The sequence below is a fragment of the Crocodylus siamensis genome, chromosome 15 (genome assembly GCF_052110815.1).
Source record: "Crocodylus siamensis isolate JL-2025a chromosome 15, ASM5211081v1, whole genome shotgun sequence".
Lineage (NCBI taxonomy): Eukaryota > Metazoa > Chordata > Crocodylia > Crocodylidae > Crocodylus > Crocodylus siamensis.
The window spans coordinates 28093898-28116461 of NC_143409.1; the positions used below are offsets into that span (position 1 = coordinate 28093898).

Genomic DNA, 22564 nt, shown 5'->3' on the forward strand with positions numbered 1-22564 from the left:
GAGAGAGAGAGAGAGAGAGAGAGAGAGAGCGCGCGAGAGAGAAGGGGGGGAATGAGGGAGGTTTTGGGGAACAGGGAAGCTAAATAGGGCCTTTGTGACGTCTGCTGCAGTGTGACTCAAGCTCTCGCACAGATTCTAGGCTGCCAAGAGTAGCTGGCCTGGAAAGATTGTATCAGCCCCTGAGGACGTGGTTTCCAAACCATTCCAAGTCGGTTTTTTGTTCCCTTTTCTTTCTTCTCTTTCTTTCAGTCTTTCTTTCTTGCTGGAAGGATTTCCGGACTCCGCCCTGTGCTCACTGTCCCTCACACACACAGCTTTCCCTCGCCTGTGATATTCAGAGCCCCTTGCAAACCTTTTATCATCCTTAGGTGGGCTTTGGTGGCAAGGGACACCCCATATGGGAGGCAGGGAGAACAGCAGGGGCAAGGGCCCTTTTTTCCAAATGAGGGAGATGGGGGTAAATTCTGGATTGCCTTACTTTTCATGCAGTCCTGATGAAGTCCCTACATAAAGATGCACAGAGTATAATTTGGCTTATATTTTTATTTGCCTATATATATTTGCACACACAGGCATGTGATGCACAGAGGTGCTTTTTCATTGATATGTGTCAGAACGTGGGGTGATGGATCAAGCAGGCGAGGATTAAAGAACTTATGTTTTCAAGTGAGAAGTGTGTGCAGCCCAGCCAGCTTTCACCATGTTAACATAATTCTCACAATATTATTTTAAAAGCCCCAGAACCTGGAGTCATGTGATTTTGAGAGACTCTCAGCTTTACCTTAAAAGAAAAAATAAGCTTCTGGCTCTCATGGTTGCAGAAGAAAAACTGAAATTATGACTCAAGTGCATCCTGAATGTTCAAAACCCTGCAGACAACTAAAAGAATGCCTTGTTTAAATCCAATCCCATGCTAGTTTGCCACCAGATGTGTGATTTTTGAATGTCTCATGTTGGCAGTGCTGTGCATGTATGTGTTTCTGCATATTGTACCAGTGGTTTAGCATGGCTGAATGTACCACGTATATTCATGTAGTGATGTCTGTGTGAACGCTTGAATAAGTCTGTGTCCTTGAAATTTTCATAGAGGTTTTGAATGCAACTGATGCCAGTAGCTTTGGACAATCCTCCAACAAATTCCTGACCTTGGAGCAATCCAAGGAAAGATCTGCTCCCAAGTCATCCACATTAGACTTTGTTCTGAGCCCACTGCATGTAGGGCTTGGACTTTGAGAGCTTAGGGTTTAATCTGATTCTTATTAAAGTCCCATTAAAGATTCCCATTGGCGTCACTAGGAGCTGGCCAGGACCCTGAGTTAGCACAGTGTAAGATGTACAGTAATGCTTCAGTGCAGAGTCATGCTGTGCTAGCTGGAGAAGCTCTCAGAAACAATATGGGGGTTAGCAGCATGGGTGGGGCCTGTATATATGTAAAGGGATTGATTGTAAGGATGTAAGTGACTTAGCAATGGCCTGCCTGCCTGTACCTATAGAGCTATAAACCTAGGTGCAGGAGGCTTGAATACTTGTCTATTGTGTGTGTATTTGTACAGAGGTTAATGGTTTGTGCAGAAGGGTCTAAAGAGGTGTGTGACCTGCTCTAGGTGGCAGAGGGTGGGGAGGTCTTGTGCTAGGGGATTCAATGCTTGTATCTTATGGTGTAAACTCCATGCCCTACCTAGGCATCTGGTTTGCTGATGGGAGGAATCTGTCCTTTATTTGAAAGCAGATACAGGGACACTGTAGAGTCTGTTTGCCCCTGACAAGGACTGTATGCTAGGGCCTGCTTTGTTTGCATGTTGCATGATCTGAGTAGTGGTGTGAGCTGCCTGTGTCTGAAAGAGGTGTACAAAGTGAGCCATGGGGTGTATGATGGCTCATGTGTTTGCAGTGTGTGTTCTTTGCAGCATGTGCAGCTGTGTGCTCCAGGTGTGAAACACACTACATGGAGGACAGGAGAATTCAAAGCAATTAGTGTGTCCAGGGTGGCACAGTCCTCAGGGTCTCTGCCTGGCTCCAAGCTTCTTCTGCCCATCCTGGGTGTCTGAAGTTTGAATGTAATGAAAGGTCTTATAGGAAAATCTCATTCTCTGGGAAAAAGGAGCTCCCTGTTCTTAAATAATAAAAACAGCTATATGCAGCCAAGAGGCAAGCGCACTGGGAGGAAATGCAATCCTGCTCAAACACAGCTTGTGCTAAATCCTGCCCCCACACAGTCAGCTCCTCTGCAGGGAACTGTAAGCAGCACCTCTAGAGTGAGTGTGGGAACCTGGGAGCTTGGGAAGGGGCCCATGTTTGGAGTCAGGTGAAAAACAGGCAACAAATAGCTGGACAGGGGAAGGAACTGTTTTCATGGGTGCCTCCATGGTGATGGCATGAAAATCTCATTTAGGAAAATTCCTGTCTCACCTGCCACCTCTGGGCCTCCCACTCACTCTCTTATTGCATCAAAACTGATCTAGGGTTCTCACCCACCCCCATGAGGCCCAGCTTCACCCCTGTACATCTTGGCTTCCTTACTGACCAGGTTATATACAGATATGGTTGACTCCTGATGTGGAGGTAGAAGTGGGATTTACAGATGGCTAACCAGATCAAAGGTAGGGAAAGGGAGAAGCATGCATTTCATGGAACCCCAGAGACTCTTCAGAGGAGATTCAGGATGTTTTATAGATACATAACAATGGAAACATGCACTCAGAACAGAGAGAAGTAGGACTGGAAGAGACTTCCTGGGTCAGCAAGCCCAGTTCCTTGTGATTTCAGGCATCTGTCTTAAAAATTTCCCCAGGATGGGCAATAAGACTACCTGCTTCAGGCCCTCCTACACACCACACCCACAAAACACCCTATAGCAGCAAACACCAGAAAGCTGCACTGTGCCACATGCAGAGATTAGGCATGATAAAAGGGTGCCACATGTGCCTGAGGACCCTGCAATAGCAGGGAACCAGGGCCCCCTTGTGCTAGGTGCTGGACCTAGCAAGACAGTCCCTACATCAGGAATTTACAATCCATGTGGAGAAGAGTATGTGTGGGGGGAAGTAAACAGCCTTTTTTGACAGCACCAGAGTGATCTTCACACTGGAGATCAGCAGCATAGCTAGGGGTAGCACTATGGTCCCCTGCCCCCTGGCCAGTAGGGCTATGCAAAATTTTGCCGGTTGTTTCATTTTGATGGGGTTTGACTTGTTTCAAGCTCAAAACAGTGAAATCGAAACGAAAGAGAGGGCTTTGAAACAGCCTTAAAACAAAATGAGGCCGGTCGAAACATTTTGAAAGTTTCGAAACATTTCAAGCTTCGAAGCAGCAGCCCAGCCAGGTGGTGGGAGGCAGGGGAGAGCCAGGGCTGTGCTCCCAGCAGCTCCATGGAGCCCCATATGACTCAGCCTGGTGTAGAGTGCAGCTCTGGCTTTCCCCACCTCCCGCTGCCGGGCTGCGCTCCCTGGGGCTGGTGGAGCTGATCAGAGTGCAGTGCCTGCTCTACCTGCCTCCTGATGCTGGGTTGTGCTCTGATGGGCTCTGCCAGCCCCATGCAGCTCAGCCTGGTGGCAGGAGGTGGGCAGAGCTGGGGCTTTGTTCCACGGGGCTGCGAGCCACTAGAAACCCAGCCCAGTGCAGGGTTCCCAGCCGCTTGAAGCCCGGTGCAGCCGCTTGAAGCCCGGTGCAGCCACTTGAAGCCCAATCGCTTCAAGTTCCCAGCCACTTGAAGCCCAATCACAGCACTGGGTAAGGGAACTGGGCCGGGCTGAGTTCCCATCACCAGCCCAATCGAAACGTCAAAACAGTGTTGAAACAGTTTCACTGTTTTGACGAAACGGAACAGAACAGAACAGTGATTTGGAAACGAAACAGAACCTGAAATGAGACACCGTTCTGTCAAAACGGATGTCCAAGCAGAACGCTGCTGTTTCGCACAGTCAGTGCCCCACTGTCAGTGCCCCATCCACTGCCCCTCTGCTTGAAACAGCCACGTGAGCCGTTCCAGCCCTCGAGCAGGTATGTGGAGGTTGGGTGGGAGCTTGGAATGAAACCACCCATTTTACCTCTCACATCAGTCTACTCAGATGGCTACACGGAGTCCTCTCCCAGTACCCACTGTGCCCAGGGGAAACCCTGGTATGGATTATTTGACTTAAGCTGCTCAAAGTCCTTACCAAGATCTCTGGGAGTGGGAGTAAGTGGTTCTTTAGAGGCCAGGATAGCAAGAAAATGAAGAGCAGAGCAAAGTCAGGAGACAAAGAGTAGAATAAATAGGATGTCTAAACTCCAGTGGAGAGTGGGATATATTAACATTTCTACCCTGAAATAAGTGGAGCAATGGCAGGTTACACCAGCTGGGGCTCTGAGCCCACACATCTAAGCCTACCCTGGGACAAAATGTTTTCACAGCACTGGGATGCTGGGGGAACTGATCAACTTTAATCAGGACAGGAAAAGAGAAGTGTTTAAAGAGCAGGCAGGCATGTGAGGTGGCTTTTGAAGCTCATACAGGAACAGCCTGCTGTGTGTAATTTCAGAATCTGGTGCTGTCAGTAAAGGAAGAGGGAAGGCGCCTTTCCTCTCCATAGCGCACAGCATCCTCCCCACTTAGCACAAATCTTTCCTCCAGAACCATACACCTCTGAGACTGCACCGAGTCTATGCAGCCAGCCTGAGGTGGGGCGCTGGGGCACATTTGCTTTGCTTTAAGCCACCGGGGTGAACAGTGGAAACGTATAACAAGCAGTTTTTGTGTCATGGGCAATGGCGGTGGCTGGGCCAGCAGCAGTGGCAGACACTAACCGACTTGTGCCCAGGGCTGATGTCCTGTTGGCCTTACTGGAACAATGTGTGCTATAAAGAAAGAATAACCCTGATGGAAAACTGGATGTCATGTCTGTAGCTTAATATAAGAAAGCAAGAAAATATTTAGTGTTTCTGCCTGCCTGCCTGCCTGTCTGTCTTTCTAGGGGTTTTGCATGAGGGAGATTTCTCCCTCAGGAACAGGATACATTATCGCTCCAGCTTTTCTTTCTATGAGAATCAAGGCTGGAGTTTATGTTTATTGAGAAAATAAGTTCATGACTGCCCGCCCTCTATTTATAGTGCAAGATTAATGTATATATACACAGTCAGTCCTGGATGTGTGAGTGTGTGGGTGTGTGGAAGTGAGTCTCCACATCCCCTCTCAGAGCTGCTGACTGGGCAGATGGTTTTTCTCAGCCACCTCCACCTCAGCCAAAAAAGCCTCTTCTTTCAGTCTCCCACTGCCCCTGCTCCCAGAGGAAATGACACTGGACCCAGAGATTCTGTGGGACAGGATGTATAAAACCTCCAAACACTGCTGAAGTAAAGCCAGGAGGATCTCTCTATCTGGGACGGGCAGGCAGGGATGGGAAACGGAAAATTCCTCCATAGTCCCCCAGGGCTGGGAGCTCATCCATCCCCTTGGTTCTCACGTGTACCAAGAGTCGTTTTTAGAGGGGTGCTGAGGAAGAATTTCAGTTTTATGGCTCATTCGCTGTAAAGCTGTAAAGCGAACTTGTATCACTCACATCCTCTGGATCATTTTAATACCCTTTTCCTCTGTTCATCATGAGCCTCAAATTCACCTTCTCAGGAGCTGTAAAAAGGTTGCAGTGATCTGACTTGATTGCACTAATGGGCTTTTTTTGGTGATGGTGTGGATGACAGCAAAGCAAAGGGAAAGATGATGGAAATTTATGCTGGCAGTTCATTTGTGCTGAGCCAAATCTATCCACAGAAGGAGCTGTCCATTGAAGTCAACAGACTCACTCCTGAGTAGAGTTTGGTCTGGAATCATAAGCTGATATTTTACTCTTTTTTTCCCAGGAGGAGAGAGAAAATCTAGAACGTGATCAAGCAAGGGCAAGTCATTTGGGCAGAAAATTGAAACTATTATAACAGAACTATAATAATAATTATAGTACCTAGCAGCCCAATTGGGGCATGGCAGTAGAGCAGTCAAGGCTCCTGTCTATATGGATCAGGAGACATGTGTTTAAGACCTGCTCTTGACTCATGCAACGATCACCACCACTTGACCCAACTGTGTTAGGATGCCTGATTATTCAAAGGCAGCTGGATGTGTTGCCAGCCACATTGCTCCATTACATGCTGCTGCCCACAGAACCTGGAAGGCCAGAGCCGTGCAAGGCCAGTAAGCTGCCAGGCTTGGACAGACCACTGACCTAGAAGCCCCAGTGAAGATCGCTGCCCCATTGTACTTAGAGCTGCATATGCGCTCAGAGACAGTCCCTGTCCCAAACACCTTACCTAGACGAGACAAACAGGCTGTATCATATTCCTTGCTTCAGAGAGAGTAAGGGAGGCAGAGAGAGGTCAAGAGGACACAGTTGTGTATACCTAAATATCTGCCTTGTACCATCAAGTGTCACTCACCCTTTTGTAATGTGGCTTCAGTGTGGGTGTGCAAGACAGAATCCGAGTATTTCACCTATACGCAGAGCTGGTATGAATGATTAAAGCCTTGTCTACATGGGAAAGGTTTGCCACTTGTACCCGCTGGGTTCTCAGATACAGTCATGTGGACTGGCTTACTCACAAAAGTAGTACGATTTGACTACAGTAGTATAGCTAAAACAGTTCAGCTCCCTCACTGCAGGCAAAACTAAAACAATATAAACACGTATAACAGTGCAGGTGTTTCCATATGGGAATAAGCTAGCCTGGTACAAGGCAGCTTTATATTTACCATAATGACTGTCTGCAGGTTAGGCAGTCATTTTGCAGACTGTAGTGATAATGTTACCTTCTGCATATTACCAACTGTATGGGTAAGAAAATCATATTGCCTACTGACATATGTCTAGGGATAAAACATTATGTATAGGCTAGATCCAGTATAACAGTGGCTTTTAAGGGGAACAGCTCATCTTACTTCAGAAGCAACATAAACTAATTTGAAAGGTGGCCTTCTTATATATACCAGAATAGGATTAGTCAGATAGCATTTGTGCAATTATAGTGGTTTAATTCACAGCTTATTCTTTCCCAAAAAGGTTCCCCACACTGATAAAGCCTTAGCTTGCTCAAGGTCACCCAGAGCATCAGTAGCAGAACTGGAAATTGAACTCATCTTCTCAAAGTTGCTCTAGATGAGTACCATCCTGGGATGGGGAAGGGAGGTTGTCACATGGACGTCAACTACCAGAGCATCCTCCTTCTTGAAGACAGAAAAAAAATCAGAATCCTTCCCCCCCCGCTAAAATATCCAGGATATCTATTTCAAACATCTGGCAGGCTGTGACTCAGACAGCCCAGAATTAGCAACAAAAAAAGCATTTCTTCCATCAGTAACCGAAGAGTGGAGTGTGGTTGAGAGAAGCCATGAGTTATGTGCTTGTGAGCATACATGTCTGGTGGTGATGAGGCACTTCTCCTTTTCCCCACAAAAAGCCTATAATCCTCCATCCTCCCTCCAACCCAACATACAAATAAAAAACAACATTTGGATAAAAAAAACCCTCCATATTCTCTTGCTCAAATTTACAACTGACTCATTGCCCATAAAAGCTCTTTATTAACTGGATGAGTCATGGCACCATTCTGTGGCTTTTGAGCTACATGGAACGTACAGGATTGTTCCTTTTTTTCTTTGTTCAGCAGATGACACATGCTGGGGCCCCTTCTCCTCCCAGGCTGGTACCCACCCTGAGTCTGTGCAATCCTTCTCGCTTTCTCTGCTGAGTGATATTTTTGGCATACCTCAAGTGGCTTTCTGTCTGTCTGCCTGCTACTGTCCATCTGTCAGGAAGCCAAGAGCAACCACTCAGCACAATGCAATACTCAGTGGTATTGCATGGACCTCAGTGAAATTGCAACACAAGACACACCCAGATCAACAGAAGTAGAAAGATGGAAAATATGAATTTGTCACACTCTAGGATGGGGAATGAGGAGGGACCAGAATGTATGTTCCTTCATCAACTGGGGGGAGGGAGGGTGTATTTCTGGTTCATCCAGGTGAAAAAAGTGACAGCTATTAATTATTCCAAGATGATTTAGTAAAGGGGGGAGCCCAGTTTTTGTCTGATACTATCAGAGACATTTACCTGCTTGGTTCTGGAGTAGGGAGTCTTGGAAATGCTGCTTTTTTCTGAGTGTCTCAATGTTTTATCTTGGAACCTCTACAGTCACATTTTCCATCACTCATCCCAGTATTCCCCCAGCTTCTCTGCACGGTTTGCTTCGCACCTACCTCTGGGCTAATGATTCTCTTTTCCAGCCAATGATTCGCTTTCTTTAATATGCATTGACAATTCACTTCCCAAAAATCAAATTCCTCTGGAATTTCCAGCCTAGTTTTGCAGATGCAAGGGTGACCCTAACTCAGGTCTAAATTTTGCAATAAATGGAACAAACCAAGCTCAGTGAATCTCAGAGCTTTTGAAACTTGGATCCATATCTGGGTTGGAATTTTGCAGCCGCAGACTATCTCTAACAGACCCCCAGAGAAAAACACATATAAAATATGCTCCCATGGAAGTATGCAGTAAACTCTCACAGACAGGCAAACACTCCTAAAAGCTGCATCTGCAAAAATTATGCTTGCGTTTTTCGTCCCCATGATCCATTGCAAGTGGAAGAGCTGGTAGTTCAACAGTGAACTGCTTGCATTGCTGTGATGAGGAGAGCTGAAAATCCCGGAGATCAAAATAAACTTGTTAATGTGACTTTTATGTAAGGTGGTTTCTAGTTCATGTGCATTAAGAAATGACTACAAGACAGATATGTAAGCGCTGCAAACTAAACACACTTCATAGGAACAGTTCTCTGTTTGGGCTTGAACCCAGATTTGACCTATTCAGTGAAGTTACAAAACATTGTGGTCATGTTTCTAGTCTCCTCATTTTTCTATTATATTTAAACTGAAAAATCATGAACAAGCATTAAACTATTACTAGGTTAGTTTGGTAAACATTCTGTTACCACAGTTGACCTGAAACTGCAGTTTTGCCCTTTCATGAAGACTGTGGCATCTTTAAGCATCTGCAGTATTTATGGAGTTAGAGCTTTCTATTCATCTGTTGCCTCCACTGGGTATGCCCCTAAGTTCTCTCCTTGAGAGCATACATGGGGCTGTGCTGCACGGGCTGGCTCATAAACCAATGATAAAGTCCTGAATCTATTTGAGGCACAATGATGCATCATGCACATTTCACAGCTGCAGCATAGCATCACAGTGCTGTAATGAGTCTTTAAAATGTGCCATTGCATCAATCAGCTCTGCCATTTGTTCATGGTGTGAAGACCGCCCTTGAAGCCAGTTTGGTGATACATGTAATAATAACATATCAGTACAATCAGGGTCAGCTCCATGGAATCCTGCTCAGAGCTGTGTGTGCCAGAGTGATAATAGCATTACTCTAAATGCAGTGTCTCTTGATTCCAAGGTTAATTGGGTGTAAGAAATCTGTAACTGCATGACATTTGGGACAGACCCAGAGTCCTGTTCAGTGACGTATGAAAATCCCAGTCTGACTATCCTAGGTACAAAATGTAGGTTAATGAAGCCTGCAATTGTGCTAATACTGAATTCAGTATAGGAGTCTCAACTCTGGACAAGAAGACCTTGAGTCTGAATTTCTATGGCCACCTGGAAGGGATGTTGGAAACAGTCCCAAGGAGCAGCAACCTTCTCTCTGCCTCTTGTGAATGGCTTGTGGTTTCATTTTGTCAAGCTATCAGACTGAATTAAGACTCTCAGGTAAGGTTGTTTGTGTGTCTATGAAACTACTTCACTGTCTGACATTCAACCTGATGTTAGTGACTATATTCTTCAGTTAACCCTGTCCTGCACCCATTGGGGGATGTGCTTATTGTGGATTTGCCTGCAGCTTTCTGTTGCTAAATATGAGTGAGGCAAACATATTCCTACATGATTCCCACGATACCAGCTTGCATTCTTCTCCTTCCCCCTCTTAAAGTTTTCCTCTGCTCTTTCCCATCAGCTGGAAACTTTTCCAGCTGCTTGGAACTTTGACCTCAAAATATGTGGTGAAATTTGCAAAGAGAAAGTATGAATAAATAATTTAATTTCCCAAAGTAGCACAGAAGTAACCCCAAACTGTAAGTACTTTGTTGCTAACCTATTGGCAAATGGAGGGTGGGGCAGACCTATCATCACATTGACTTTTGAGTGAGGAACTTCTAGCTTATCTACACAGATTTCATTAAGAGATAAGGCAAGGCAGGACATCTTGTCCCAGCTTAACTGCTTAGGTAAATCACTAGAGAAGTCTTCAGATTTAGAAGTAACTTCTCAAAGACAAAGGCCAGATGGCATGGCAGTCCCAACCAACTATAGGAAGGGCACTGAGATCACGGTGGCAGGGTAATTGTCCATCTGTGAGACCAACCATTCCTGCAGAGCCAGTTAGCTGAAAAAGGACTTTGGTGAGTCCTTTGGGCCCTGATTAAGCAAATTATCTAGTGCTGAAACTAATTATGCTCTTGGAACCAAGAACTGGTATGGGTGTTTTGCTGGATAAGGGTCCCGGTCATTTCTTCTCTTCATTGATGTAATTATCTTTGATTCTCCTGTAAATATGGTTGCCAAGTCCAGTACACTAGATCAGTCTACTGGCTATGTATTTCACTGTTTAAGTGTTATTATTGTGGAAGAATGAAAACTAAATGCATGCAGCCAAAGTACACTTGAACTTTGGGGATTTTACAACTGTATACAGCATGGGACTTTGAAGTTGGGTCTAACTCTAATTCTTACCAAATTTTCCTCAAGGTTTACCTCATACTGGGCATGTCTACACATTGCCCTATGGCAACGTTGTTACTGTGCCTTGCTTCTCAGTAACTGCCTGTACTGTGCCATATGTGTGGCGCATGGTTATTTTTAGCAGCTACTTTGCTGTAGCACAGCACTATAATGGGGGAGTGCACTGCTGTGGCAAAGTAGTGGCTTGTAGACACCCATGATGCTGGTTGGATGCTATGTCACCATACCGCATCACTATGGCGACATAGCATCATATGTAGATGAGCTCACTGTGTCAATCATCAGATATCCTCATTCAGAAAACATCAGTCTTGTTCCATTGATGTTGATGTATTTAAAGCACCCAAAGACCTGTTGTCTTCTCATATTTTGGGATTGTTTCAAACTATGTTATTTTGCCACTGATAAACTGCTGGCTCATTGTTTCATTTGTGCTGACTGTTGAGGCCACAAGCATAAAGGTTCTGATTGCCCAGTTCCCATTAATGTTCATACATTTGGGGATGTCCAACTATTTAGGCGTTCTTCACACAGAAGGGGTTCTGTGTGGGATGGTGAAAGGGTAGAACTGATGTAGAAGTGACATACAGACTGGTTGAAAATGAAGAATATGAATTCAGGACAATTTTGGAACTTCCTAACAGCTAAGAAGAACAGGGCAACTTTGCTTCAGAAGCAATGACCTCAGCCCAATGATTAACTAAAATCATCCTTTTTGTCTACATTGTGCTACAAATTCTGCCCTTGGTTACACCCAGTCAATTTAATTGAAGTCACTTGGGTTGTATGATCATCAACAAGGTGTAGCTTGATACGGTGACTTTAAATATATAAGCCAAAATTCTGGGTGTGAAAAATGGATGTTCATATTTCCACACACCCAGCCATGATGTACAAGGACTTGTGGGCAGTCATGTAGGCAAGTTATCTTGCACTCCTGCAGTCATGTATCGGTGCATCTCTGCTGGGCATGAAACCTTCTGAAATTCAGGGCCTAAATCTCAAAGAGTGAAGAACCGTATAGAACCAGGACTCTGATATGGGAGGTACAGTGGAAGCAATTTATCTAGATACTTTTTGGGGGCATTAGAAGCCTTCCTCTGCTGCCCCACTGAAATTCATTTCTTCTGGGAGGCGCAGTGTGAATTTAGTGTATAGCTATCTAGGGTTGCCTGTTTCATCATCAAGATTTTTCCTCCCTCATCTGCACTTCTTAAAAAAATTCAGCAAGAAAGAAATAGAAGAAAAGTGAATTTAGTGTATGTGTGGCCTTGCTAACAGTCATTCCTTCAATTTAAAAACAGTTTACTAAAACATCACTGTTACATTTCAAGAGCAAAAGTTTACAAGTGTTTTTTTGATACATGCAATGACTCTTTCCATTTTGTAATGGGCAGAATGCCCAGGATCCGGAGCAGAGGCGCTGCCTTGACTAGCTAAACATGGTCCATGCTTCTAAACATGTCCATTCTTCATCCTCCTGTCCTAACTCAAGACATGGCACACTACAGGCTTGTAACCATATGTAGGCAGAAACTGGGCAGGGGGGAAAGTCTATAGTGGGGTTGTACCAATATTTGATTCTCAGAGCCACAAACTAGCTCTATTAAGGTCCCCTTTGTGCTTGCACCAAAAAGGGGCTGTAGTGTTGGTTTATGCAGTCAGTGAGGGATTTCCTGCTGTGGTAGAGCCCTAGATGTTATGGAGTTGACATGGCTGGCTGAATGCCATCCCTCTTTGCTGGTCTCTCAGGGAGCATGGCTAAGGCTCTGTGCTCCAACCATCCTCAGATGCTAGAATAGCCCCTCATACTGTTGGAAGTTGGGTGTCTTATTAGAGTGGGTTTGCTTGGGACCTGCCCTGGCTCCCAGATAGCCCAAGCTAGGGAGCCACAAAACTGGTATAAAGTAACCTTTGTTTCCTGTCCTTGGGAACAACATTAAACAGGTCTTAGTTAGTTCCAGGAATAAGGGCCTGGAACTGGCATAAGTTCTTTGGCCCAGATCCTTAGTAGGTGTAACTCTACATTGCTCTATGGACCCCAATTTACAGCAGCTGAGGATTTGGCTTTTTGTATATTTGAGGGATCAAATGCACTCTACTCTTACTTTGACATCAAACTGGAAAGGGCCCAAAAATATCCAAGGAGTACACTGCTTTCTGCCATCACTAAACCTTCAAGTCTCCTTTCCCAGTCAACAATGCCTTCCACCCATTCTCTTCCATTTAATGGACAAGCTGGGAGAAGCGGACAAGACAATCTCTGTGGAAGTTTGAAGCTAGTAGCACTTGCCTGGAAAAGTGAGAAACACTGACTAAACTTGCTTGGTATGTACAAAGCTGGAAGGAGCAGTCTGGAGATCGTGTATTTTTTGGAAACAATAAGAGTATTTGTACTGTGAAACATCTAAAGTGAGTGCCAGAGGAACACTAGAGCCATTTTGGAAAAAGACATTGGTAATGGCCTTGCTTGGTTAATTTCTGTCTAGCATATAAAGGTTGGGGTCAGATGGAAGGGAAACCATTTTATTCATTATCAAAGCAGAAGAGAAAGAAAATTTCCCCATTAGCGTGCCAGTTACCAGATTCTGGTGAGTGAAAAACCAAGGGGTAGAAAACAGATGATGAGGAAAAGGCCTGAATGCCTTTTTTTACCTCTGTCTTCACAGACAAGGTCAGTTCCCAGACTACTGCACCGGACAGCACAGTTTGGGGAGAAGGTGAGCAGACTTCAGTGGTGAAAGAAGAGGTTAGAGACTACTTAGAAAAGGGGAACGTGTACAAGTCCATGGAGCTAGATGTGGTGCATCTGAGAGTGCTAAGGGAGTTGGCTGATGTAATTGCAGAGCCACTGGCCATTATCTTTGAAAACTTGTTGTGATACAGGGAGGTCCTGGATGATTGGAAAAGGGCAAATATAGTGCCCATCTTTAAGAAAGCAAAGAAGGAAGATCAAGGGAACTATAGACCAGTCAGGCTCACCTTGGTCCCCAGATAAATCATGGAGCAGGTCCTCAAATAATCCATTCCTAAGCACTTGGAGGAGAAGAAGGTGATTAGGAACAGTCAGCATGGACTCACCAAGGGCAAATCATTCCTGACCAATGTGATTGCCTTCTATGATGAGATGACTGGCTCTGTGAATATGGGGAAAACAGTGAACACGATATACCTTGATTTTAGCAAGGCTTTTGATACTGTCTCCCACAGCATTCTTGCAAGGAAGCTGAGGAAGTATGGGTTAGATGAATGGACTGTAAGATGGATGGAAAACTGGCTGGATTGTTGGGCTCAATGGGTAGTAGTCAATGGCTCAATGTCTAGGTGGCAACTGGTATCAAGTGGAATGCCTCAGAAGTTAGTCTTGGTGCCAGTTTTGTTCAATATTTTCATTTAATGATCTGGAAGGTGGAATGGAGTGCACCCTCAGCAAGTTTGTGGATGACACCGAGCTGGGGGGTGCAGTAGATATGCTGGAGGATAGGGTTTGGATTCAGAGTGACCTAGACAAATGAATTGGAGGACTGGGCCAAAAGAAATCTCATGAGGTTCAATAAGGACAAGTGCAAAGTCCTGCACTTAGGACAGAAGACTCCTATGTACGGTTACACCCTGGGGACTGACTGGCTAAGCAACAGCTCTGGGGTTTACAGTGGGCAGTAAGATGGATATAAGTCAGCAATGTGCCCTTGTTGCCAAGAAGGCTAACAGCATACTGGGGTGCATTAGTAGGAGTGTTGCCAGCAGATCAAGGGAAGTGATTATTCTGTTCTTTTTTGCACTGGTGAGGCCACATCTGGAGTACTGTGTCCAGTGTTGGGTCTCCCACTATAGAAATGATGTCAACAAGTTGGAGACAATCCAGCAGAGGGCAACAAAAGTGGTTCAGGGGCTGGAGCACCTGACTTGTGATGAGAGGTTGAGGGAACTGGGCTTATTTAGACTACAGAAAAGAAGACTGAGAGGTAATTTAACAGCAACCTTCATCTACCTGAAGGGGTTCACAGGAAGATGGAGCTAGACTGTTCTCAGTGGTGGCAGATGACAAGAGCAAGGAGCAACCATCTCAAGTTGCAGCAAGGGAGGTTTAGGTTGGATATTAGGAAAAACTTTCTTACTGGAGGGTGGTGAAACACTGGAACAGGTTACCTAGAGAAGTGGTGTAATTTCCATCCTTGGAGGTTTTTAAGGTCTGGCTCAACAATGGAACAATATAGTTGAGGATGGTCCTCCTCTGAGCAGGGGGTTGGACTCGATGACCTCCTGAGGTCCCTTCCAGCCCTGATTTTCTATGATTCTAAGACAGTTTGCAGTGGACAGTTATGGAGAGAACTGCATTACTGGAGGAGCACATGCTTCTCATGAAAAGAATCAGGGAGGGTAAGAATCAGGGACCAAGCAAAAAAAAGTGCTTGTCGGTGGTTACCTTTGGAGTATGAAATCAGGAGATTCAGCTGAAGAAAATAGTTAGGAAGGAGAAGATTGAAGCTGGTTGAAAAATTTTATTAAAGAAAATAAGAGAGGAAAAAATGGCTTTTCCCCACACTAAAATGTTTTCTGTAAAAAATGTTTTTCAAAATTTTCTCATTTTTCAACTAAACTCCCAAATTGTTCAGTTTTCAAAAGCTGAGAACTGAAGGTATTCTTTTTCTGTTAAAAATTGAAAATCTCCAGTAAAAATGCTGGAAAAAATGGAAAGAGTTCATTTCTTTAAAAATGATGTGATGAAAACATACTTGTTGATTTTTTACCAGCAACACAGAAAACAAGATAGTTGAATATTTGGAGACAGGCAGAAGTGGAAGTCAAATAGTCAGATTTAGAGACAGACAAGAAGTCCTCTCAAATGAGGAGGATAAAGTGTTTTGATTTGCACTAGCAAGCAAAGCCATTGTAGGGTTGGATCAAATTTTAAGGAAGGCTAAAGGAGCAGATCAGGAAGGAGACATGGAAAGCATCTAAATACCAATAGAAGGAAGTGCTGGTCAAACATCAAAACACTTGATTTTCTGATAGCCTTAAGAAAGAAAGCACCAAGACTGGTTCAGTGCATGCTATGAGTTCGTGTAATTCAGTACTCTGAGTGCTCAGAAAATGTTTTGCAAATCCCACAGCTTGGGTATACATGCTGGGAACTCATGATTCACTGCTGCCTTGGGAGCTTGTCTTTGCTCCAGGAGAGCCATTGCAGAGTCAGCGCAGCTCCCTGAGAAGTGAAACTATCTTTGTTGGGACAAAGTGTTCTTTAAAAGTGGAAATTTTTACTCTTGCAGCCAGTTGCAAGCCTCCTTCTTCAGGCAAAAATGCTGAGTGAGTGTGGGGAGACAGAAAACAGGAATTTGGAGGAGCAGTGAGAAGGGGCTCCTCTTCTGGCTGGCCTTCCTGGTCAGCTCCAGCCCATGTTCTCTCTCCTCTGAGATGGGAAAGAGGAGAAGACAATAAATTGTACAGCCAGACTGCCTGAGGGGCCTGGAATAGGGCCTCTCACCCATGCTGTAGCAGGGCTTCTGAAAGGCAGAGGAAAGCATTGCTCACCATGAGAAGGACTGCAAAGCTGTGGTGGGGGGCATGGCAGAGCAGTCTTGGTTGGTCTAGAATCCTATTCCCTGGGACACCTCTGTTACTGAGGTGTTTCCCTGACCCCAGTTAGTGCTTTGGATGCTCTCCTGCCATGTCCCCCTGTGAACGCCCTCATAACTATTGCCTAGATAATCCGTCTAGAGAATCCTACAGATGCAGGACAGCTTGGCGTTGGACTTTGCTTTGACCAGGTCTCATATAGCTTGGAATGCAGCAGACTCTGTGCCATGTGTCTGGAAGAAGCATTCAGCTTGCAGGATCCCCATAATTGTTTAAGGCTGTTTCTTATCTGTTGCCTACCCACTCCTCCTGCATTCATCTGCCAGTCCTGGGCCCTGCAGAGAGTGGAGCTTTCAGAATGGTTACTAACGTGTGCCTGGTCAAGTAAGGCTGATACAGTCACAGTCTAGACCCACAGGGCTTTGGGGTGGGTGGAGGAGGTAGTGATTGGTGAAATGACTAAGTGTTTGTTTGCTTTATAAATTATTTATCCTGTTTATCTCATTTTATTATAAACACCCTGACTCCGCCTCTGTCTTGCACTTAGGCTTCTTACAGCAAAATCTTTGTATATCTCATTCCATGATGAACACAGACGCCTTGATCCTGCCACCCTACTATCATGTGCTAGGACTCTTTCTTGCTTGTATTCTGCCTGGTACCCTGACACCATAGAGCACAGGAGTATATTGAAGTCCACAGCGCCCAGAGTGATACCCATGATAAAGATGTCCTCGTGAAAGCTGGATGAGCCACTGCATTTGTGAAATAAGGGCTCTTGGTAACTCCTGTGTGTAAAAGCTTAGCCATTCAGTCAGGGAGTACAGACAGCACCATGTGACCATGACGGCTGTCCTCAAGCACCTAAGCCAGTAAGACAAGGAAAGCATCTCCTAATAGGTCACCCTTGTGAATGGAGAATGAAGGGGTGGGACACAGCAGTGGAGTCAGGAGAGGAAGGGCTGGAGGTGTTCAATATTGAAGCATTAGTCTGATACCAATGGTCCAGTCCAAAAGAGGGTGAGGCTGGCATGAGGGAATCCTCCTGAGGTTAAGACTGGCAACTGTCTGTTTCTGGATTTATGACTGTCTGGGCAGAGATGAGGGTGAAGGGGAAAAGCCAGCAAGAAGGAGGGTGGAATTTAAGTAGCGGGATCACTGAGCAGCATGATGAAGCAGGGAACACCAGCAAGTCTTGGCTGTGCCAAGCAGTGTGTGGTAAAGCCTGGCCACTTCATAAGGGAAAAGAACTATAAATCAATGCTCTGTGTTGCCGCCTATCCTGTGCCCTACAGTAACCCTTTCTGGCTGAACAGAGACTGGTTCATTCCTTGTGTATCTGTCACTGTTCCAAGCCCTCCATAGTCCCGAGTCACTGGGACTTGAATCAATCCCTTGCCTTCTGCACCGCTGGCTGTCTTCTACTGCCCAGATCACATTGGATGCAGTGGAAGCATTTCATTTTGCTGCTCCTATTCAAGCACCTCAGGCCTTGAACTAGAGGCACACCCTTCTCTGAGGGACAGAAGATACTCCTCAGCCCTGACTCCTTGTTGCTGATTTATCTAGAGACTGAAAGGTACACATACCTACCACATATGCAGCCTGCCTCTCCAATGTAGATACAAGCTATGTATGTACCTAGACTTCTGTACTGATGTCCATCACCACTGAATCAGAGCAGCTATGCATGAGAAAACTGATTCCGTGCATCCCATTACTGCAGGATGGGCAAAGCTGAGTCCTGGATGTAAACCAAAAGTGCACAAACACTGCATCCCTCATCTGTTACTGGCGGTAGCAAGGAGCTGTACTTTGAACAGGAGCTGGCTGCAAACCTGGCTGCGGTGTCAGCCTTCAAGCTTCAAGCCCAAACATGGACAGAGGGCTGGGTGTGCTGCTCCCATACTGGCCTCTCTAATGAGATACTGACAATGTATGGATGGTCCATCCTAGCAGTGTGGTGCTATCTGCAAAGTGTGAAGAGCATTCACTTCCAAAGCATCTTTTCTCTCCTGGTGACATCCCTGCCCTGCCTGGGCCAAGGGCAGATGAGCAGGACAGGAGCAGAAGCATGGGGTAGGTTAACATTCAGCTCCCAGCAATGCTAGCAATTTGCCACAGGGCACAGAAAGGGTCCTCCCCAACTGCATGAGGGTGTGGAACAATACAGAGCAGTGCTGTGGGGCATGGGGCACCTGGCAGTTGGAAGGCACTTGGACACATCACCTGCTTGCTCTCCAGTCAGTGCCCCCAACAGAGTTGTACTGCAGGGCATAGGGGTGCATGGGTTGAATGAACATGGGAAAATGGGCCACTGCTCAGCATATGGCTGCTGTCCCAGATGGATGTGCTGTGATGGCTGGGGGGCCCCTGGAGGAAAGGGGCATATCAGAACTGGAGAGCACAAGGGTGTCTCACATGTTCGGTGTGTAGCTGGCATCCTTGCCATAGGGAAGCAGGGTACATGTGAGCTGGGGGCTGCCTAGGGTTTGGAGGCTTTCTCACTGACAGCAAGTAGAGGCAAAAATCAAGGACCCCACAGGACTGAACCCAAACCTATTGATTCCAATGGCAGAATTTGCAGTTGACACGCGTTCAACACCAGTGCACCTAGTACAGCCTATTTGCTAAAGATTGGCTTCTTCAGAGACCATGACTGCCATGAACCCTTTACTTCCCCATCCAAAATACTTCCCAGTCTCCAACATAAACAAAATCCCTGGTTTAAAACAAGCACCTCATCTGTTTAATCCCAGTCAGAGGCAGCACAGGGCTGAGACTTTATCACTCAGAAACTGTTCCTTCTGATTTCCTGCCCAGTTCTGGCTGGTTTGAAATCACTACCCCCATCATTCCCAGTGCTGTTGTACCTGTGTTGGGAGGGGGGATATAAGGAGATGGTCTTGTAACCAGTCTCCTTATTTGCTCCCTGCAGCTGCTGTCCCAGTGTTTGGACTGTCTGGGCTTTGAGACAAATCTGAGTTCATCCCTTCTCCAGCCCGCAGCCAGGGTTTCAGCACTGAACTATGCAGGTCTGAGGGCTAATCTTGCTCATAACCTTGCTTCATAATTTTACTCATAACCTTGCCTCTCCTCTGGTCACTGACTGACCCCAGCTTTGTCTGTGTCTCTCTCTGGGACTTGAGCTCTGTATTCCCCAGTCATCTTTCTGAAAGCTGCAACAGTACAAGCGGGAGACTTACCTCCAGGCCCAGGGTCTGCATGTAGAGCCAACATCTGGAAGCCAAGCTGGAGAAGTGGCAGCAGGAGAGCTGGGGAAAGAGTGCTGGACCCCATGGTGTAGACCTAGAGTGGACCAGCAGCCAGTGTTCCCCACGCTGTGAGAGGGGAAGGCAAGGGAGGCACAGCCTCAGACAGAGCCTATCTGTTTTCAGTTGAGGGCTCTGCTACTACTATATTTAATAAACTGCTGCTGAGGGAGGGACCTTCTGACTTTCCCACCAGTCACAAATCTGGCTGGGTTAAAACAGGCAATTCTCAGATTACAAGTTGTTTCTTCTTAAAGGGCTACTGCCTCATGATTGCATCCCACCCCCAAATATTTCCTTATTCCTTTTAGTGGGGAAAGATTCTTTCTTCCTCCATGGTTTTTCTGGGCTGCCCAAGCCTAAAGCCAGGGACTATATGATGTCTCACTGCTGTTTGGTTGCTGAGGTAGGAATAGGACATGCCTGGGAGGAGGGGAAGTCCTGTTTTAGCTGAAAGATCCCCTTGGACCTACCAGGGTCTGACATCACTGAGAGATGGAATGTCCCTGGAGTGACAGTAAGGAGACTGACTAGAGAGCAGGAGTACATGTCCCAAATTCAGATTCATATCAATCAGAAGAGGCCTGAGTGGAAAGTGATACCCCCTTCCCATGCTGACCAGAAAAAAAAGCATATGAGGACTGGTACTAATAGCAAAATAGAGGCTTGTGTTTGTTTTGTTTCTCCAGAGTTCCCAGCCTTTTCCCCACATGCTTCAGAAGCCTAGTGAACTCCCCAGTTCACAAAGGCGTTAGCTAGTCTCATGGGCTGAGGGCTAAAATAATAATAAAAAAGGATGGTCTCACATCGTGGCATAGTGGGAGTGTCTACACATGCAAATAAACTGGGAGCAGTTTACTCTAGAGTAAAATACCCTAAAGTAAACTCTCCTGAGCATACTACAAATGCATGGATGCGGGAACAGACTTCCTGCTCCTAGCAGCAGACTGCTCCTACTCCCTGTGGCCCCGCACCAGGCCCCCACAGCAGCCAGGGGGAGCTCTAGGTTCCCCCTGAGCGGTAGCTCAGGGGCTGGCAGGAAGCATGGGTACAGCTGTCTCCTGGCGAGGGCTGGAACATTGCTGCCTGCTCCCAGGAGCTGCCTGCTGCCAGGGCCTGGGGTGGGAGATAAGGATCTCCTAGCCTGGGCCCACACTGCCGGTCTGGGAGATAAGGATCTCCCAGTCCCCACTCCCCAGTTGTGAAGTAGGGGCTGGGAGACATAGTCCCTGCCCCAGCTCTGGTGGCAGAGCTTGCCCTGGCAGCAGGTAGCTCCCAGGGGGAAGGAGCAATCTCTTGCCCCCGGCAGACAGGGAGCACATTTACTCTTAGTCAGGCATCTACACGTGCACTACTGCACAGTAAGTAATCTAGAGTAAGTTTGCTACTTGTATTTACAGGTAGCAAATTTACTCAAGATTAGATCAAATTATGGTGTGGTAAGCATTTGCATTTGTAGATGGTGACACTTACTACATAGTAAGTGTTACTATTAGAATTTTTTTTGCCAGAGCCCTCCAATGATTGACACAGCAACTTGTCCAATGTGGTATCAAGTGAACTTTAATATTAATCCCTAGGCTTTATTACAAGTTTCCTCCTCATTATACGACCTGGCAAGTGGTTTCTTCAGACGTTACAACAATGACCTTCAGTCTTACCGGCCTCAGATCCTCTGCTGGGTGTGTGGGATGTTAGTTTCTGGATTCCCTGTTGTTCAAACAACTATTCCAAGGTTGCTCCTGTCTCCTGAGGGTGGCAACACAAAACACAGGTGCTCCTTTGTTTGTCCATCACTTTTGTAACTTTTCTTATCCCAAATTGTCCAGTCCCTTGGTTCTGTGCCAAGCATTCCTTATGTAGTGCACCAATCCCCTGGCACAATGCCAGGTAGGGAAACTGTTGTTCCTTGCTCACCTAGTGCCCAATCACAGTATTGACCTGTCCCAGTGCCACAGAAGGCGCTCTGTTCAATTTTGTTTCTTAGTTCTGGCAAGGCCTGGACTATGGCTAAAAAGCCTTAGCATAACTCAGTTTGTCCACAGCAATCATTAGCTCTAATCTCAAGTAAAGCATCTTGTGTAGATGTGCCCAATGTGTCCTAGTCCTTCACCTGCATGCAAGCACAAAGCATCCTGTCTGGCTGGTTTCATGGCTGTTCCCAGGAAAATTCATTGCACTTTATAGCAGTTATCAGGGGAGGCTTTGATCCCATTCCCAATGACTAGCTGATCTCCTGAGATCTCTTCCAACTTTAATTTCTCTGATTCTAATGATACTGAAAGAGGTTGCTAGAGATCATAGGATTAAAAATAAAATGGCTTATTCCACTGAAGCCCCCTGAGGCTGCCTAGGGAAGCTGTGGAATTTCCTTCCCTGGAGGTTTTCAGGAAGAGGGTATCTATCTGCCTGAAATGGTTTAGGAATAGCACATCCTGCATCTGTGTAAGGGGCTGGGCTAGGTGACCCTCAGGTTCCTTCTAGCTCTTGGATTCAGTGATCCTAAAAAGGAGATTTTATTTTTATATTTACCTCAGTGATACGATACAGGGGACTGTTTCTCCCCGCATTTCACTGAACTGACCAAATAGCCTCCTCTCCATCGTTCTGAACAGATTTTGCCCTTTGTGTCCTCAGCTGTAGCTCTGCATTGTCATCTTGCTACGGCCTTGTACCTCTCCTCCGTGCCACCTCCTCGTGTGGTGGGCTCGCTGCTTTTGCCTGACAAGCCTGGCTTGGAGAAGGACACTTTGGATTGGTGGAACATTTCCACCAATCAGGTAACAGCTGGGAGGGGCTTGCCCCTCCCCTGCTCGGGGGATGGGGATGTGAGGAGCCCCTGGACCAGATTGAAGATTGCGTTTGCAGGTCTGGCAGAGTTCAGCGGCGCGGCCTCCGCTGGAAATAAAAGCCCAGCATGCTCAGCACACTGGGCAGATGCAGCGAGGGA

The 22564-nt window shown here is 46.2% G+C and overlaps 1 protein-coding gene across 1 annotated transcript in view; it reads right to left on the reverse strand.

The window, feature by feature from the left end:
* The window catches only part of CSPG4 (chondroitin sulfate proteoglycan 4), a 75118-nt gene extending 55359 nt beyond the window's left edge, over positions 1–19759 (reverse strand). The window contains exon 1 of the mRNA XM_090029917.1: positions 19549–19759. Coding sequence (XP_089886043.1) covers positions 19549–19642 — 94 coding nt within the window. The 5' untranslated portion in view covers positions 19643–19759. The remainder of the gene's footprint in view (positions 1–19548) is intronic.
* Between the last annotated feature and the right edge of the window lie 2805 nt (positions 19760–22564).